Raw genomic sequence first — 17,063 nt, 5'->3', positions numbered from 1 at the left:
AGCATTTAATACGCTTGCTCTCAGAAATAATATCCCCAAATGTATGAAATGCTGCTTTGGGGGAAGCCAATTACTTAGAGGGATTTCTGAAGATTACATTGATTAGTCCTTGTCTGGTAAGAGCCAGATGATCTTGATGCATCTTCTCTATGCGATAAGAGTGTATACATATACAGCAACTATAATCGTAAAGAGTTAGCTGCCTTTCACAACTTTATTTCTGGTCTCTTTTGACAAAGAGGCTCCAAACCCAAGAGCTGAAGTAGGCTGTCAGCTGAACGTGAAACCAGTAGCCGAGTTACAGCTTGGCTTTCAGGTATAGGATTAACGCAAGAATGCTAGGGCTATGAGGCTAGAAGGATGGTCACTTTGAGCTTTTCAACTACTGCTTATAATCTATGGAATAACTTGTGATTTTTCACAAGAGAAATGAGCTGGCAACTAGAGCTTTACTAAGGATCAGCGTAGTAAGGGTATTCTATTGTGGCTGGCAGCATAATCAGCTGTAATGTTCATCATCCCTCAACTATGCTGTTTAGCACTGGGAGGAAGGACAGATTATCAACACCATCATCTAATGGGGATTAAGTAATTTGCCCAGGATCATGCAGGAAGTAAAACAATACAGGGTGGTGCAAAGGTACAAATTGGGGGTTTAAATCTGTTCTTCCTGTCTGCTAATCTTTAAAGGAAAAGAGAAGAAAAAGGGGAGAAAGAAGAGGGAAAGGAAGTGTAACTGTCTTAGCAGTGTGCCATGCTGTGATGTACTTGTGTCCATTATGTACAGTAGTAATTTGAAGAAGATCTCTATTTTAGGAGGAAGAGGCTGGAGCAAGATCGCTTTGTGTCTTTTTCATATGGTACTGGCTTTGAACAAGGATTGTAAAATCATTGCTTGAAAAGCTGGAAGCTTCTTAGGGGGTCTTTATAGACCTACAGAGCACCAGCCACCCCTCTTTTTCATCCCTGGCCAGGGCTGTTGTTTGGTCAAAATCCAAGTCCTACTGACTTTATTCATAGTGTTGCAGCACGATGAGCAGTCACACGCAAATCACTTCTCAACCTGGTGTGAAAAGACATCATTTGTTTCATCCTTCATCCTCCTCTCACGGTGTTGGTCAGCCCTCGTAGGAGCTCAAGAGAGGTGGTTCAATGAAAGGCCTGAGAGTAAAGGCAGCTCTTTGAAGCAGGGGTTATGAATTTGCCAGCTCTCCCCTCTACCTCTCCTGTAGGACTCACAGCATCTCTTCCCCAAGGGCCCATAGCAGTGGTCTCTGGCCAGGTTTAGCAAGTGAAGGCATGATTGAGTCGCCAATGTGTATTGGCTCACCTTAATCCACTGTGGGTTTTGTGCCATCCAGAGGCAGAATTCCCATTCCACCCCCTCTACCTGCACATGAGTACAGGCCATACCCCACCAGCCTCCAGGACAGTTCAATGCATAGGCTCATATGAAATTGATCAGGGAAAATACTCAAGTGCGGTAGCAACCTCAGTTCTCTATCCAGTAGCAAAGATCCTGTGTGTGAATAAAAACTGGTTCCAGTCCCTGATAGAGGCAGTAATAGGAACCTTAAGAACTCTGCCAAGAAATTCCACCCGCGCAGCTATACCAAACCTGTCCCAGCTTCTCTTCACAATGATTATGTTCCAGTAGTTCATTACACATCTCTATATGTAGTGGGAAAGCAATGGAGAACAAGGCTTGGAATCAACCCTCCCAGCATGCAAGGAGAGGAAGGCAGAAAGAAGGGCCATAGCAACCAGGAGAGTCGGATTAATACTTCCCATCTGCATGTGTTTTTTTTCCTTAGCATGTGTTTAAATCACAACAGATTTTGTTGCCCCAAAACAAAAGTTTCCTTTAATTTTAATGCTTCCACTGAAAAACAGATACGCTGAAAGTGTTTGAGTGAATGAGTGGTGGTGGGGAAGGCAGGAAGCAGGAATACAGTTTTTCCCTTGTTTGTGTTAGGGCATTTTGGAAAAAACCAAACCCAAAATAACCCCCAATTGAATTATTTAGAAAAAAAAAAGACTTTTTTCATTTCTATTTCCCCCCAAAATGCTACCCTATCTTCTCCAGTTGCCATTATCAGTGTCCGCTTCTGTAACGAAACCTTACTTAAAGCAACAACTGCTGTTCTAGATCAACGTGCGTACAGGGCTCAATACTTTGTGTGAAGGTAGCTGATAAACTCTTAAGGTTCATGGACTCCCTATAGCAGTGATTCAACATGATGAGTCGGATAAGAAACATCAGTATTTCCCCCTCCACCCCCAGCAATGAAAAAGGATAATATTAACTTTTTTTTTTTAAAAAGCTCACATTTTACCTTAAAAAAGTCATCAGAAATAAAAAGGCTCCTCAAAAATATCTATTTACAATACCAGGTACTCATTTACTCTAGTTCCACTGAATTCATTACTTGTACCCATAGACAACTTGACCAGGGGTAGATAGTACTCGAGTCTACTTTAAACATCCACCTCTTTTCAAAGGGGCAGTTGCAAAGTAACTGCAATTTTCCTGGTAATACACTGTGAAAGGTGAAGTTCCCTACACTTTGGCATCTCATGGAGTTAAGAACCCCTTGCACACACAGACCTCAAGATTTGCACCTGAGCAATACAACCTGTCCCCCCAGGAACAGAAGAGCGTGCTGCAGAGAACAGGCAGGCTACATGACTTCCAGTTCAGGAAAGGCCAGGACGCAGGCACACCTCTACTCCAGGTTGGTTTTGTTTGGTATCAGATAGAACCCAAAGGATGAATGAAAGCAAAAGGGAAGGTCAACGCTAATCCTTGTCCTATCAAATCAATACAAACTGCTTCTATGTGCAATGGAGTCAGAAACCCAAGGTGTGCAAACAGTGACATCCTCCAGTGGGGCATTGAGGCCAATTGTGAGCAATAACAAGACCTGGACACAGATTTTGCAAAAGACAACCATTTTTTTTTTTTTAAAGGAAAAAAATAAGAAGGCTCTAAAATATTAATTAAAAATAAAAAATAAGAAGGAGAAAGAAAACTGGGGAGGAAAAAAAGCCCCTTTAGAAAGAGAACAGAAAGGCTCAAAGCGAAGCGAGTTTGGTAGTGGGTAAAGCACAGTGCCATTGACCTTGGAAGTCTATTGAAAACCAAGGCTCACAGCTAGACACAGGTCTCTGGTGAAATGAACTGGGTAACCTCGGCTCAGTTTGGGGGGTTTGTGGTATGTGTGCGTGATAGTAACAGCATGATAGACCCTTCTTATGGGAAGCTCTGAAATGAGCGAGAGGGGAAAAAGAGGGTCCTGGCATAGAAATCCTTCCAGATCAGAGATTGCCAGGCAATCCAGTGTGAATGCAGAGATTTGCAAGCAGAGGGCAGTGTTTCATGCTGATAGTGCTAAGCAAGGGCTCATTCTTGGAGTGAATGCCTGGAAGAGTATTACAATGTCACTGTTGGCGTCGAGAATCCTTGGGGAAGGTCAGCTGCAGTTTGAGTCCCTGGAGAGTTCTGCTGCTAAGGGCTCCCTTAAACAAGACCTTCATTTGGCAGCGTTTTGAAGGCACTGGAACACCAGATGTTGCCCCAAGCATTGTTCCTAGAGAAGTTGGTCCATAGCTAGAAGTCAGAGCTCCTTTTACACATGGTGGAGGAGGAGTCATCTCAGTGGAGGTAGGTAGGTTGATTCCATCGGTACCAAGATCTGTTTGCAACATAGGGAATAAGAGCTACAATCGCTATGTTGTTAACAGCTTCCCTTTGAAATAAAAGGCATTATTATTCTGTAACCTCAGTTTAACTTGGCAGCCAGTGAACGATCCTTTGGGAGCCTATAGAAAAACCCCTGCCTTTCAAAGCAACACCTTCAATTGTGCCCAGGATTTCACATATTACCTGGCTGTTGGACTTCCTCCACGTAAGAGGAGGTCTGATTCACAGCACAGGATGATCTATGACTCAAAGCCCAGCAGCTATGGGTAAACGCCCTCTGCTCTCTGCTGCCTTCCTATTAACACAGCATTCTTTATGTGATGTAGCAGGAACTACAAGTGCAGAGAGGCCTGAGCAGCTCAGACTGTAGCAGAGGCATGTTCAGTGGAATAACCACAAGTGCTCTGAGCCTGTATGTGTGGCTTAAAGCTTTTGTAGCATCTAAATGCAGGGTAGAGGAAAATCTTTGCTCTTATTTCATCTGCCACTGTGGAATAGTTATTCTGCAGCAGTCCCAAGTTATTCTATTGGGTGGCACTGCAGGAGAGGAAAGTGGCTGCTCAGGGGCTTATCCAAGCAGAAACAGCAAAATCAGCTTTGCTCTGCTTCCTCCACACAAGCAGCTAGTTTAGGACAGTCCTTAAGGACAGTGCTTCCATTCAGTCCATCCTTTTTTAACCAGCACGGGGGTTTGTTTAGGAAAAACTTGATTTACGGTTTGTCCTCAAGCTGAAAAATAGCCATATCCCAAGAAGCTTCAGGTTAGATGTGAAGCTTTATGCAAGAGCATGCCACCGTGTAGTTCCACATTGCTGGACTCTCTAAGGGCATTCATATTCTCCTCTAAGGTCCCTTTGCTTCTCCCCCAATCCCTTTGCTAAGGAGCAAGCTGTGACCCTCCAGTGCCTTACCCTGAAGAGTTGAAACCAGTAGAGTTCATTGCAGCTTTAGAGTTGCTCTGGGCTGTGCCGGGGCTGCTGGCATGGAGTGCACTGCCAGGGGACGAGGGCCTGCTGGAGTTCCCTGGGGAACACGATGATGTTACTGCGTGGCAGAGAAAGCAGAATAAAACCGGGATCTCCTTTTCCTGCCTCGGACAGCCCAAGCCCAAATGGTCCCATCATATCTCATGCCCATCATGTTGCTCATCTCATTCACTGCCTGCCTTGCAGCAGCAAGGCAGAATCTGTGCCCCAGCCACAGAGAAACAGGGTGGGCTCCAGTACTGCTGTTTCTGTAGTACGTGATCTCTATTAGTGTGAATCACGCTTCTCAAAGGAGATCTGACAATGTTCTGCTGAACATTGTAAACCAGTAACCTACCCCCAAGCACTCCTCTTGCTTGGCTTCTAGGTGTGCCTGGCTCCCAAACCTAAACACCCCAATAAAATTTGCCTAGGATTATCCTGGGAATGTTATCATGCCTGGGAAACTTTCCATGTCTTTGTTCCAGCCAAGAGACAGACTCAGCTCTTTTTATCCCTTGTACACTACTTATATGGGGGTACTTCCCCTGGCCAAACCCAAGGGTCTTAAGTGGCCTGCAAATGTGACCTAGAAACCAAGTAGTCAGAGAGCTAGAGCAGAGGAAGGAGGGAAGGAATGGTGAGTGAGGCAGGTTTCTCAAGGCTTACCAGTCCCAGGCATGGTGTTATGCACTGGATTGACGGAGAGGGGCCCCAAGGACCCTGAGGTAGAGACCTAGAGAGAAACAGAAGCAAAGAGTAAGCAGTTGGCATTGTGAGGGTATAGATCACAAAGCACCGCTCCTTTCTCATTCCCTTTAGGTGTGTGGGCTCCCGGGTAGACTTCTTAGCCACATCCGAAGCTCCCGGAGATAGTTCTATTCACACACTAGTGTGAAAGCACCATTCCCATATCCAGGGCCATGGAAAGAAACCAGAATGAGTATTACCTGTGCCTGAAACTCTCTATATCTGTCTAAATTCGTGGATCAGCTATGGAAAACACTGAAATTATCAAACGCAACCCAAACTTTCTGGAAGTCACAGGACGCAGTTGGTAGGAGCTGCTGCCCTTTGGGTGTTTCCCATTGGATGTTCCCAGTTGAAGCTTCCCAGCTCACCCTGGTCTCGAGCACAGATAATCCCTTTTCCTTCAAGGAGCTCTGGATGGGTGAGAATTCTCAGGTGACAATTAGTAATTTGGTGCCTGCAATCAAAGCGAGCCTGGGGCATTCGTTGTTCAACCGCGATACTTGGAACTCCAAGTTGCTCGGAATGACGGATGAGCAAAAGGCATACTTGGTACAACGCATTCACGGGGAAATTATTCACCAAAGCTACTGCTTCAGAAATTCATGGCTTGCAAGCAGCGTTTTGTGTCTGTGACTGCGAGCCCAATGTGTTGTGCAACAAGTGACCAAGCTCCTTGTGATGTTTTCCTGCCTTCGGATGGAGGACTCAAAAACCCAGATTTCAAGATAAAACACTGCTTGCAAATATGGATTCTGCCTCCCACTCACCTGTGCTTCAGCACTAAACACCCTAGGGAGGCTCCTGCTGCTTTTATATGTGGAAGCAACTATTAAGCAGCAGAAATGCAACAGGAGCTTGTTATCCACAGTAGCCACTGACATTAAGTTACAAGGATACCCTTTCACCATCTCTCTATATAGTTTCTCCTTTTCTCCTCCATCCTGACTTGCCAAAGTGTGAATGCGCAGCAGGAGAGGGCAGTTAGCACTATTGAAGTATATTCTGCATTTCTGCGCAGATATAAAACAACGATCATGTGTAAGTTACCATTACATTTCAGAACTGAATTGAAACGAGTGCATGTTATTCCATGGAACGCTGATTCCTCCTCCGTTGGCATTGGAAAGCTTTTCTTTACCAATCCCAGGATTGAAAGTTTTGGGATAGCACCTCTATTCGGATAAATTACCTACAATTAAACTGACCTCCTAGGAAACTTGCATTTTCTTTCTATTGTTCACTAATAGAGTAAAAGCAAATGCTCTGTGTGGGCATGAGATTCCATGCAAGCTGTGACGTGGATTATATGTGCAATCCATGGCTAGCCCACCTGCCCTCTGCACGTTCCTGGAGATACAGTCACCCACTGCACTGCGAAGTGGCCTTGCCAGCAACTGAGGGACTTGTGTGTGCAAGGAAATGTCCTGTTTCCTTTTCCAGCAAACCCTGCTGCATTCCCCCTTCCCTTTTCCCTCCTTGCTTGAGCTGGAATGTAGAACTCCTCAATCGAAAGCCCCTCACCAGTCTGGAGTTGTAGATAGGTGATTTGATGGGGGATGGTATTGGGCAGCTGATCCGTTTTTCCTTCTGACGCCGGTTGCAGAACCAGACCCGAACCACCTCCTTCTCCATGGAGAGCTGCTCTGCTATCAAGGATATCTCCTCTGAACTGGGCTTGGGGTTCTGCTGAGAAAGGGCAAGAGGTTAAAGAAAGTCCCAAAGAGCTGTGATTTACAGCATCAATGAAGGGTGGAAAGGCAGAGGACAACGGGGTGGGGTTGGCTGTAAACTGGGGAGGGGACAATATTTGCTTCTAAATCAAAGGGTAAATATTTGGGTGGGAGATTATGTCCTGTGAACCAGAAAGTGCCTCTGAATCAACAGCAAGTCTCATGGAAGCAGTGGGGGGTGAGTCACTGTGCCTGGACCTGTTATTGCATAAGGCACCACTCTCTTTGATCTTAGCAGCACCCTAAAACATTGCTTGGGGGGAAGCTTATGGCTGCTGGTGGTCTTATCACCGCATAGGACACACAAGCTCCAAGTGCTCTTTGTACACCAACCTGCAGCATCTCAAGAAAGCCATTTCATCGATTCATAGAATAGTTAGGGATGGAAAGGACCTCAAGATCATCCAGTTCCAACCCCCCTGCTATGGGCAAGGACACCTCACACTAAACCGTGTCACCCAAGGCTCCATCCAACCTGGCCTTGAACACCGCCAGGGATGGAGCATTCACAACCTCCCTGGGCAACCCATTCCAGTGCCTCACCACCCTCACAGGAAAGAATTTCTGCCTTAAATCTAACCTGAACTTCCCCTGTTTCAGTTTGAACCCATCACCCCTTGTCCTATCACTACAGTCCCTAAAATGAAGAGTCCCTCCCCAGCATCCTTGTAGCCCTCTTCAGACACTGGAAGGCTGCTATGAGGTCTCTGCGCAGCTTCTATCCTCCAGGCTGAACAGTTCCAATTTTATTCTCTTTCTTCCTCCATCTCTCATTTGTGAAGGGAAATAATAGTATTCATCCTTTCTTCTGAGTCACTTATTGTCTGCTGCATTTGATAGCATTTAGCTCTGTGGGGTTTGATCTGAGTTGGAGACTCGAGGGTCAAGAATACCTAGCACGGAGATGCCAAGACAGTTCTCCAATTACAAAGAATGGCTCATACTAGCTAAAAAAAAAGAGGTACCCATAAAGATGTGACAATGAGTGTCTTTTGTTCTCATTAACAGTCTTAGGAGGGAATTGTGATATGGTCGGATATGAGGGAGAAACCAAGAAAAAACAAGGGCTGGTCAAAACCAGTTTTGATGAGCATTTTTCAATGCCCAATTTAATCCTAGTGATTTCAGGCTCTGTTTGCTCTCTGCAGTGATTTTTTCTTTTACAGTCTTGATGTTTAAAAAGTAAAAGGCTCCACTTGTGAAGTGATTCAGCAGCAATTAATGGAGCAGCTACTTCAGTGGTCTCACAAGACCTGCTTAACGGGGCATCCTTTCCATGCCACAACGTGGGCAAACTGTTCCTATGATACAAGGTCACAACTCGGAGAGAGAGGGGTGCAGGAAATCAGCTTTGGTTATGGCACTGGTCAGTGAAGGATAATGGGGAGCTGTGGGGATGAAACTAATTCTTTTAATACTCCATTTATCAAGGAAATAATGGGATCCGATTTCTTTGGTTTTGACACTTATCCTGTTATCCACTTTCTTCTAACCTGCTACCAAAGCAAGCAAACAAGCAAGATCTGTCTTCTTGCGGGTTCAGTGCTACTGTGACCTAGCAAATGCCAGACTCAAAGAGAGCCCACAAAACATGGAAAGATTTTCCCCTCACATCTTGAAATCTTTTCTCCAGTGTGGAGCGAATGTTGGTCTCAATGCTGGTTCGCTTCTTTCTTTTCCGTCCAAACATCTCATTCACTGAGGGGTAGGAGTTGGGAGTGCTCATGGAAGAATCTAAAGGAGCAGATTCTGGAGAAAAAAAGGAGATAATCGAGAAGATAATGAGTTATTTCCACTCCTAGAGCCTTTCCGTGAAATATAGCACCTCTTAAAGTAAGTAAAATGTTCCTACATTGTGTCCTTCCTCTGATGATGATTAAAATTGCTCTAATAGTCCCAAATCCATCAATGATAGTGTCCAAATCAGGAAAGAAATAGGAATGCTAAAGTCTTAACACACTCTTTTTCCTTTTCCAGCTTGATTTCCAGCCTGCTCCGATAGGGACCAGGCATTTCCCAGTGCCTTAATTTCACACAGTTAAAGATACTGACTTAAACCACATGGATCAGGTCTCATGTAGCTGAGACACCTCCTGGCTTGATACACTGGTCAACTCCCAAATGGCTGTGTGAAGCACATTAGGCTAATGCCATTCCTAGCCCGGTTTGCAGCCAGCAGAGGACATCAGCCTAATCCTGCTCCTCCTGGGGATTCCCCTTGCAGTGATACCTTCCTTTTTTACTTGCTGCCTAAGGGCTGACCTCTGAGCACTTTAGTAGGAGTCCCTCCCTATTCCGACAGCTTACATAGGGAGGGACTGAGTAAACCAGCCCAGTGATTCACCCCAGGCCATGCAACAGAGCAAGAGGTGATGCGGGAAGCGACTGGCCCAACCACCAAGTCACAATGTGAATCCCATATTGCCATGGAGAAAGGACAGATGTGGTTTGATATCCAGGCAGCTCTGCAACCTGCTGTGTGATCCACAAAGTAGTCTATTACCAGCTCAGCTATGGATATGAGAGATCTTAGCTCCAGCTTTGACTTTCATGGCTTTTATCGGAGGTTTCTTGGTAGATCCTCTCATCCTGGCCAGGCTGATGGCATTTCTACATGTGATTCACCTACCTGCATCACTCAGCCACTTCTCGAGCAGCGGTTTGAGCTTGCACATATTCTTAAAGCTCAGGTTGAGAGCCTCGAAGCGGGAAATGGTGGTCTGGCTGAAGTCATTGCCATAAAGCTTCCCCATGGCAAGTCCAACATCACCCTGCCAGGGAAGATCCAAATCACAACGTGAGCTCAGAAAACCTCTTCGCAGCTTCCTGCTGCCAGACCTCCTCTCAGCTTGTTTCCAGAATAGAATCTGCCTGATTTCCAAGGCCTGCCTTCCAAAGAAAGTGAATTCTTTTCCCATAGGAATCTGCCCTACACCCCTGAGTCTTTCTATATTGAAGAAGGTGCAGTAATGAGATCATGGTAATGAAGTAGCCGGAAGGGTTTGCCTGTTATGTGCTTGGAAGGGGACTCTCCAAAGGAAGCCATACCGTACCTAATCCAGCCCTCCCTCCACGCATACCTCTGCCACAAGCTCCCCCAGCCCAACAAGTCCACATCACAAGTGACCCCGCTCTTCCCACTGATGGGGCTGCTCACCTGCGTGAACCCCAATTTGATTCGCCTTTGTTTGAAAGTCTTGGCAAACTTTTCCAGCTCCTCCAAGTCACTGGGCTCCTCAGATGCTCCTGATGGAGTTAGGTGCTTCGCCACTTGCAAATGCTGGGGTACATCCAGGTGGGGTTCAACCGATGAGCCAGGGAGGCCAGAACGACCCACAGCCTGTTAAAATGAAGATGCACAAAGTCACAACGACAGAAAGGTACGTTTGCCCTGAATGAAGCAACACCTTTTGTGGATGGGTGCTTCTCAAGGTGGGACTGTTTGTTGGGGCAAGTTACCTGTGATGCCAGGCTGGGTCCTGGCTGGGAGAGGAGAAGGCTGCCCTGTTGCTGAGGGAAGGAGAGGATGTTTGGCTGCAAAGCTGAGGAGACAAAAAGAGACATATGTGATCAGATCAGCTCCTTCATCAGCATCTAGGCAGCTGAACATCACCCGGCACCAGAAAGCCTCAGGAAGCTCTCAGTGGAAAACGTCAGTTACCTCCTGTTCCAAATATGAGCATTTCAGCCATTACAAATGTGGATGGCTCCAAGTTGGATTATGAGAAAGAAAAGGGCCTTTCCATGGCTTTTTAGCCTGAAAGGGATTATTGCAATAATGATATAGGTAAAATATCCATTGATCCCTGCATGTAGCTCGTTAATCTAAGGCCGAACTAAGGCACAGACATTTTACATAGACACCTAACTTTGATTTCAGATGCCAAGCAGCAGAGAAGGTACTACACCTTTAGTAGTGATCTCTCCCAGTGCTTAATCATTGCAGCTTTTAGAGGAGCGCATCTTCTTTCCAATATAAGCTTTTCTGACCCCAGCTTTCAGCACTGATCTTGTTAAAAGTTAATCTCACGAACCTACCCCACTTGGCTTTCTACTCTACATTTCATTTTGAAGCATCATTTTGAAGCCGTCTGACCCTTTCTTTTCTGCTCTACTGTATTTCAAATAAATTGAATTTCTGTTGGAATATATAAGCTGACAGAAAATGATGAAAGGAAAAAAGAAGGGAAATCTATAAAACTAACAAAACCCGGTATTTATGGAGACTGCATAATTGTTTAGTTGACAAACTGCCTAGTACAAGCCTATATCTCTTACAAGCAATGCCCTAAAGGATTAAGTAGTGACCAAAGCAGCGTAGTTCCCTAGAAATGCAGTCAGATTCTTCAAGTCTATTGTGAGTGAAGCCTATGGAATTCAGTGAGGATTTATAACCTGTCTTGAAACAGTCAATATATTCTATTGATTGCAACTGACAGTCACAGGGGAGCTATACAGATTTATGGACTTCTGCTAAAAGAACTGGGAAAAATATCTCCCGAATCAATCACTCCCCCCCTTTCTGACTTCCTTCTTTTAATTTAGATCTGAATGTGCAGGATCCCATTTATTTATTTAGATTGGAGCTTCAATAAGCCTTCTCTAATGCTGGAACAACTTTGAATTTCAAATGCAGGCTGGTAATGAGGTGCACATTTTGAACAGTGAAGGTAATTAATCACTGGAATGGCTTGCCTAGGGACATGGCAGATGCTCTGTCATTTGGAGTCTTTAAAATCATGATTGAACACCTTTGCACAAGCAAAGCTCTAGCTCAAATGAAAATGATGGGCTGGAGTCAGGAATCACCGGTTTGACGGCTGATGGGACCAAGGCTGTGTTTTCCTAAGATGAAGACTTCAGCAGCAATATTTTGGCTGACAGTATTCCCAGCATCTACCCGGCTGATTGCTTCCATCTTTACAGTGCAGAGCTCTCACCTCCTTATTTAGGTGCACCAGCATTAGCTGCTTTAAAGGCTGCACAATAATCACATCCGAGCATAATGAATCAGCTCTGGGGACAGATCCGGCTTAAAACCAGCATGAAAACACAAAAAAATAAACCAAAATGTGTGTCCTTTTGGGGAGGTTGAGCCCACAGCCAGGTCCCTTTGGCCATGAAACCCATGAACTGATGTACCCATCAGTCAGACCTCAGGAACATCAAGGGTTTTCCATGATGGCCTAAAGGACAACTCCAGGAATATTTCGTGCATCTCTTTGGTATGAAGAATGCTCCACTGTATCTGTAGCAAACAACTAATCCCACAAAAACCAGTCTATGCCTTCACTTTTACTCCTCACTGGCTGTGATTGCACGTGGTAAAGGATCATCAAAACTTGGCAATCATCTGTTCCAATGGAAGTCCTCTTGCACAAAAAGCCAGAAAATCCCGTCTTTATCAAGTCTGCAACCAAAAAGGGTCATGGCCAAGCAAGTGTCCATGTGTCTGAGGGGTTACAGATGCCAAAAGAAGTCACTTAACAGAAAAAGCTCACTCTATAAGTGGAAACAACTCCTGTTTTGCAGTATAACGTTTCCTATTGTACATGAATAAAAGCAAGCAGTAAGCAAAAGATTATCCTGACCCTTCCATTGAGACAAACTAAATACTAGATTATTGGGAAATATACATCAAGCAGTTTCTTTGTACATCACTCAGCATCATTTGGCTGAGAAAAGAGTTTATATACTGCCAAAGACAAATAGGTTTCCCACCTGCCTATAATAAACATTTTCTTTCAGGGCTTATGTATCAGTAGATTCAAGCTGCAGAGATTTTAAGGTTTTAAATCTGAATTTTGGGTCATGTGGAGGGACCTCTGTGCTGGAGTAAATCAAGAATGTGAGCAAAAGACCCACGTCCCTCTTCATCTGTCTGTCAGGTTATGGATCAAAGCCTATGTTTGTCTGTCCACAAGCAGCATAAAACTTTGTCAATGGCATGCTTGTATCCCCGTTGTTGCAGAAATGCCATTAAAATTGCCAGTAAAAATAGAAACACAGAGACTTCCTCTGGCAGTGAGTTCAGTCCTCACCGCTTTCATCCCTTGCATGGATCTGATTACACTGTGTTTCAGTAGTTCTGCCTCCTTGTCCTCCTCCATGGCTTGGAGCAAGATTTGGGAACAATTGCTGGCAACCCCAAACCTCTCAGCTCTCATCCCTGGGTTTCTCCTGGCTAGATTATACCTATTTGTTCTAGTGCCAGCACCATCCTTTCATCAGAGCAGCTCAGTTCCATCCGCGGATTTACTCTCTCTAAGGTACTTGAGATCAATTCAACCTCTCATCAGTTTTCTGCATGGAATGAAGAGTGCTACCCCAGCGATGCTGGGAGCACAGGCAGGCTGCAACTGCTCCCCACGGAGCAGGCTCCTTGCCCTTTTCCAGCCGGAATTCCAGAGGTGAGATCCCTACCAAGTCTGCAACGAGCGGCCCCAAGGTGGCACTCTTGGCGCACACAAGCCGCAGGTGCCCGGAGCATCTCTGGAATTGGACCCTTCCCGCAGCAACCACGCACGTACGGGATCAACCCAGGCGTTGGAAAAGGCACCTGGTAACGTACAGGGTAAAGACACCATCATGCTTGGACAAAGTAACAGACCAGATTAAAAGCAACAGCAAAGAGAAGAGAGGTTTCCCCTAGATAAGTAGCTGCTTATAACAACACCCCTTCAGCTTTTACTGCTCTTACCTTGTTGCCCGGCCTGTGACTGAGACAGAAGAAACTGAGGAACTGACTGCATATGACCAGGAAGCAATACAAGCTGCTGCAAGGTGTGGAGAGAGCTCATATCCTATGGGGGGAAAAAACAAAGGGAAGAACAAAACTCAGCTGTCTGCTCTTCATACAGCATACAGAGGTGCTGGCAATCAAAACCTGGTTGTCAGAAATCCCAGGGAAACCTTTGGGATTCCAGTTTCTTCCAGATGATTTAGAGAGGGAACTCCCTAAAATTACACACGGAAGCGCAGCTGACTGTGCCATCTCACCCAGAGCCTGCTTTCCATGGAAGGCTGGTTTCGCAGGCAGCCATGTGCTGGCATGGGAAAGGAGCAATGCCCAACAGAGCCCGATTACCTGCACCTACAGCAAGCACACTGTAATGAGCACAGTGACCAGATCTAAAAGTGTTTCCTGGTCTTTGCCTAGAGGAAATGATATGCATCCAGCAGATCAGGCAATAGGTACTGAGAGATTAGGATTGCATGCTAACTCTCTGGCACATTACTGGGGTCCCAGCCCCAGAACCTTTGTTGGGAGTAGGGGATAAGAGTTTGCATTTGCTTGGGATAGACACAGACACACGCGTGCAGATGCCCCAGTAAAACCAACTCTTTAGAAGTACGTTTTTAAAGGAACTCATTGCTCAATCAGAGCTCCTTGAGCTTCTCAAGAACTGTTTTGAAGCTTTGGGGAAACTGAACAGTGCCAGATTTTGTAAGGGATCTGAATATCCTGCAAAAGAATAGGGAAGATAGATACTACTGATTACTGAGCAGCTGCGTGGCCTTCTGGCATCTCACTCACACTAGCTTTTAACAAGAGTTAAGTGCTCAACTCCTATTTTTTACCTTAGGAAAACATCCCTCAAGGAATTTCTTCTCTGGGTGTAAATCAACTTGAGGCAATATACTCAAGGATGGATATACGGGTTCACATCAAGAGTTACTCTAGCTGAGCATCCTATCTCCAACAATGGCTTTAACCAGATGTTCATGAAAGAGAAAGCAAGCATATCTAACACTTGCCCTTGGTGTTGTCTCAGCCTTCAATTACTTTTGGTTCAAGAGATTTCCTGAGTTTACTTATTTAGTAAACCCTCAAAGGAAATCATTTTCAAGTACGTGTCCGGTCTACCTTTGAACCCATGAATAACCTTCTATGGAAAAGAAAGAGGCTGAGGAGGAAACTGACTTTAGCCAACAGACTCTTTTCCAGTTTAGTGTCCATCACACCCTCAAGCCTCCCCTTGTCAAAATACTAAGTACCTTAAAGTGCCATTTCAGACTCTGGAGTCTGTAAAGCATCGGAATCACTTACTTACCCCTGCAATTTGGCTTCCGGGCATCATTGATGATCCCTGCACAAGGTGACCTGACCTAGGGGGGATTGTAGATTGCAAGGAGTCACTGAGGTCTTCAGTTTTAATCTGGAAAAGAGCAATGGAATTGTAGCATTAGGGAGCAGAGACAAGGGGATGGAGGAGGTGTGGGGTGCCTGGAAGGTAGGAAAGAGAGGTAGGAAAGGATTGGGAAGGGGCTCCTTTCAGGGAAAAGTTAAAGGTCAGGGGCTCACCACTTCCATCCCTGGCTTAGCAGTAGGACACGATTGTTCCCCTACTTCTGCTCTCCAGTTTATCACATGGACATAGTTTTCCTGCTCTGCCAAGCCAAGGGAAGGCTTGCAGTTCGCTCTATCAGAATGCATGAATTAAAACACTTCAAGAAGTAATCAAGTTCCAGTGGCTTAGCGAGGTTTAAAGCATGTGAGCGCTTTCCTCAGATGGAACACCGAGTTATTTTGTGGAGTTACAAAGGAAGACACAAAGCTATTATCCTTTATAGATCACGACTCACAGCTCGATGGTGGGGCTGTCTATACATAGCCTCTCATTTTGTTCTGTAGGTAGGAGAGAATGGTACGAGGTAATGGGAAAGGAAAGGTCATGAAGTAAAAGACCTCAAAAAGCAGTGTAATCTTCCAGACGTGAAAATGCAGCACCCCAGGCACCAAACATTTGTGCTTACTTCTATCAGAGAGTGACAAAAACTACTCATCTGGCAAAGAAAAAGCCACTTTCTGAGCTAGAACATGCTGTGGAGAAAGAACTGGAAAACTTCACTGATGTCAGCCCTTTATCGGGTGGTCAAAGCTTGACCCATTTTAATGCTCAGGATAGATTCCGGACTATGAGAAAATCAGGACTTCTGAGTCCACATTCTGAAGAGAAGAATTTAGCCAGGACCAAGGCTGAAGGGAACACGACTGGGGTGGTTTTAGAAGGTTAATTCCTGAAAGCTGTATGAGGAGTTTCTATGCACAGATACCTTGCACAGGAGACAGAAAAGTCACGTAGAGCTCTCGTAACACATCTTGTTTAAAAAGAGATCAAGCAAACAATTTCCAGACTTTGGCTCAATCTATTCCTAAGCATGGCAGTGCATGGAACAACATCACGAATCGCATTCCTCATCTCTAGCGCAAGAGACAGCTTCGGTTTCCACAAACTGGAAAAAGCAGGACATCATGTGGAAGGAGGAGTCTCGAAAACCCTATCCATGGGCTCAGCAGCGTAGGCTCACTCTGATTACTATGGCTGAACCTCAGCATCGCACATCAAATTACTCCCGAGCCCGCAACGAGGGTCACGTTTGCCGGGGTTTTGCAGTGCTGTGGGCTTCAGGTCATGCAACCTCCTACCAGCAGAGGGGGACAAGAAATTCAGCCTGTAAAAAGAATGGCCCAAGCGAGTATTTTTGGTTGAGGGAGGGTTTTGTTTCAGTTTGACTCAAGCCAAAGAGCACACAGATCACCACAGGAGCAAGGGAGAAAACGCCATCGCAAGAGGCTCACGGCTGCGGCGCAGTGAGCTGGCCACGTAACATTACCCTCTGCGTTTTGGAAGGCACTTTGCAAAGGGAAGAGGCTTGCAACATCTCCCTTCGTTACGACTATAGCTCTGGACACTGCCGAAACTAGTTTTGCAATCCTACCAGCTCCTTGCAACAAGAGTTATACATGCTATGAATTCCAGTTCTTTCCTACCTTTCAGGTTGGCATGATCATCCCTCTTAGCCTGGTGAAAAGAAAAAATCAGATGGAAAGATCTTCTTGATCACTATCGATGCCGATAGTGTCAAAGCTGCTAAATGTTAGACGAAAGGCTCAGGAGGATACACCGT

The 17,063-nt window shown here is 45.4% G+C and overlaps 1 protein-coding gene across 3 annotated transcripts in view; it reads right to left on the bottom strand.

The window, feature by feature from the left end:
• Window positions 1-2,539: 2,539 nt before the first annotated feature.
• Window positions 2,540-17,063, bottom strand: part of POU2F3 (POU class 2 homeobox 3) — a 41,334-nt gene continuing 26,810 nt past the window's right edge. For 2 of the 3 annotated variants that reach the window (XM_065697235.1, XM_065697237.1), the window contains 10 exons: window positions 15,206-15,310; window positions 13,852-13,954; window positions 10,611-10,693; window positions 10,309-10,491; window positions 9,781-9,922; window positions 8,764-8,900; window positions 6,943-7,104; window positions 5,338-5,404; window positions 4,615-4,747; window positions 2,540-3,695 (listed from right to left, as the gene is read on the bottom strand). In XM_065697235.1, coding sequence (XP_065553307.1) covers window positions 3,656-3,695; window positions 4,615-4,747; window positions 5,338-5,404; window positions 6,943-7,104; window positions 8,764-8,900; window positions 9,781-9,922; window positions 10,309-10,491; window positions 10,611-10,693; window positions 13,852-13,954; window positions 15,206-15,310 — 1,155 coding nt within the window. In that variant the 3' untranslated portion in view covers window positions 2,540-3,655. The remainder of the gene's footprint in view (window positions 3,696-4,614; window positions 4,748-5,337; window positions 5,405-6,942; window positions 7,105-8,763; window positions 8,901-9,780; window positions 9,923-10,308; window positions 10,492-10,610; window positions 10,694-13,851; window positions 13,955-15,205; window positions 15,311-17,063) is intronic. The other variant, XM_065697236.1, reaches the window with a different exon arrangement.

Source organism: Lathamus discolor, chromosome 17, assembly GCF_037157495.1.
Source record: "Lathamus discolor isolate bLatDis1 chromosome 17, bLatDis1.hap1, whole genome shotgun sequence".
In the NCBI taxonomy this organism is placed as follows: Eukaryota; Metazoa; Chordata; class Aves; order Psittaciformes; family Psittacidae; genus Lathamus; species Lathamus discolor.
The sequence above is the reverse complement of the archived record's forward strand: the minus strand, read 5'-3'. Positions and strand labels throughout refer to the sequence as shown.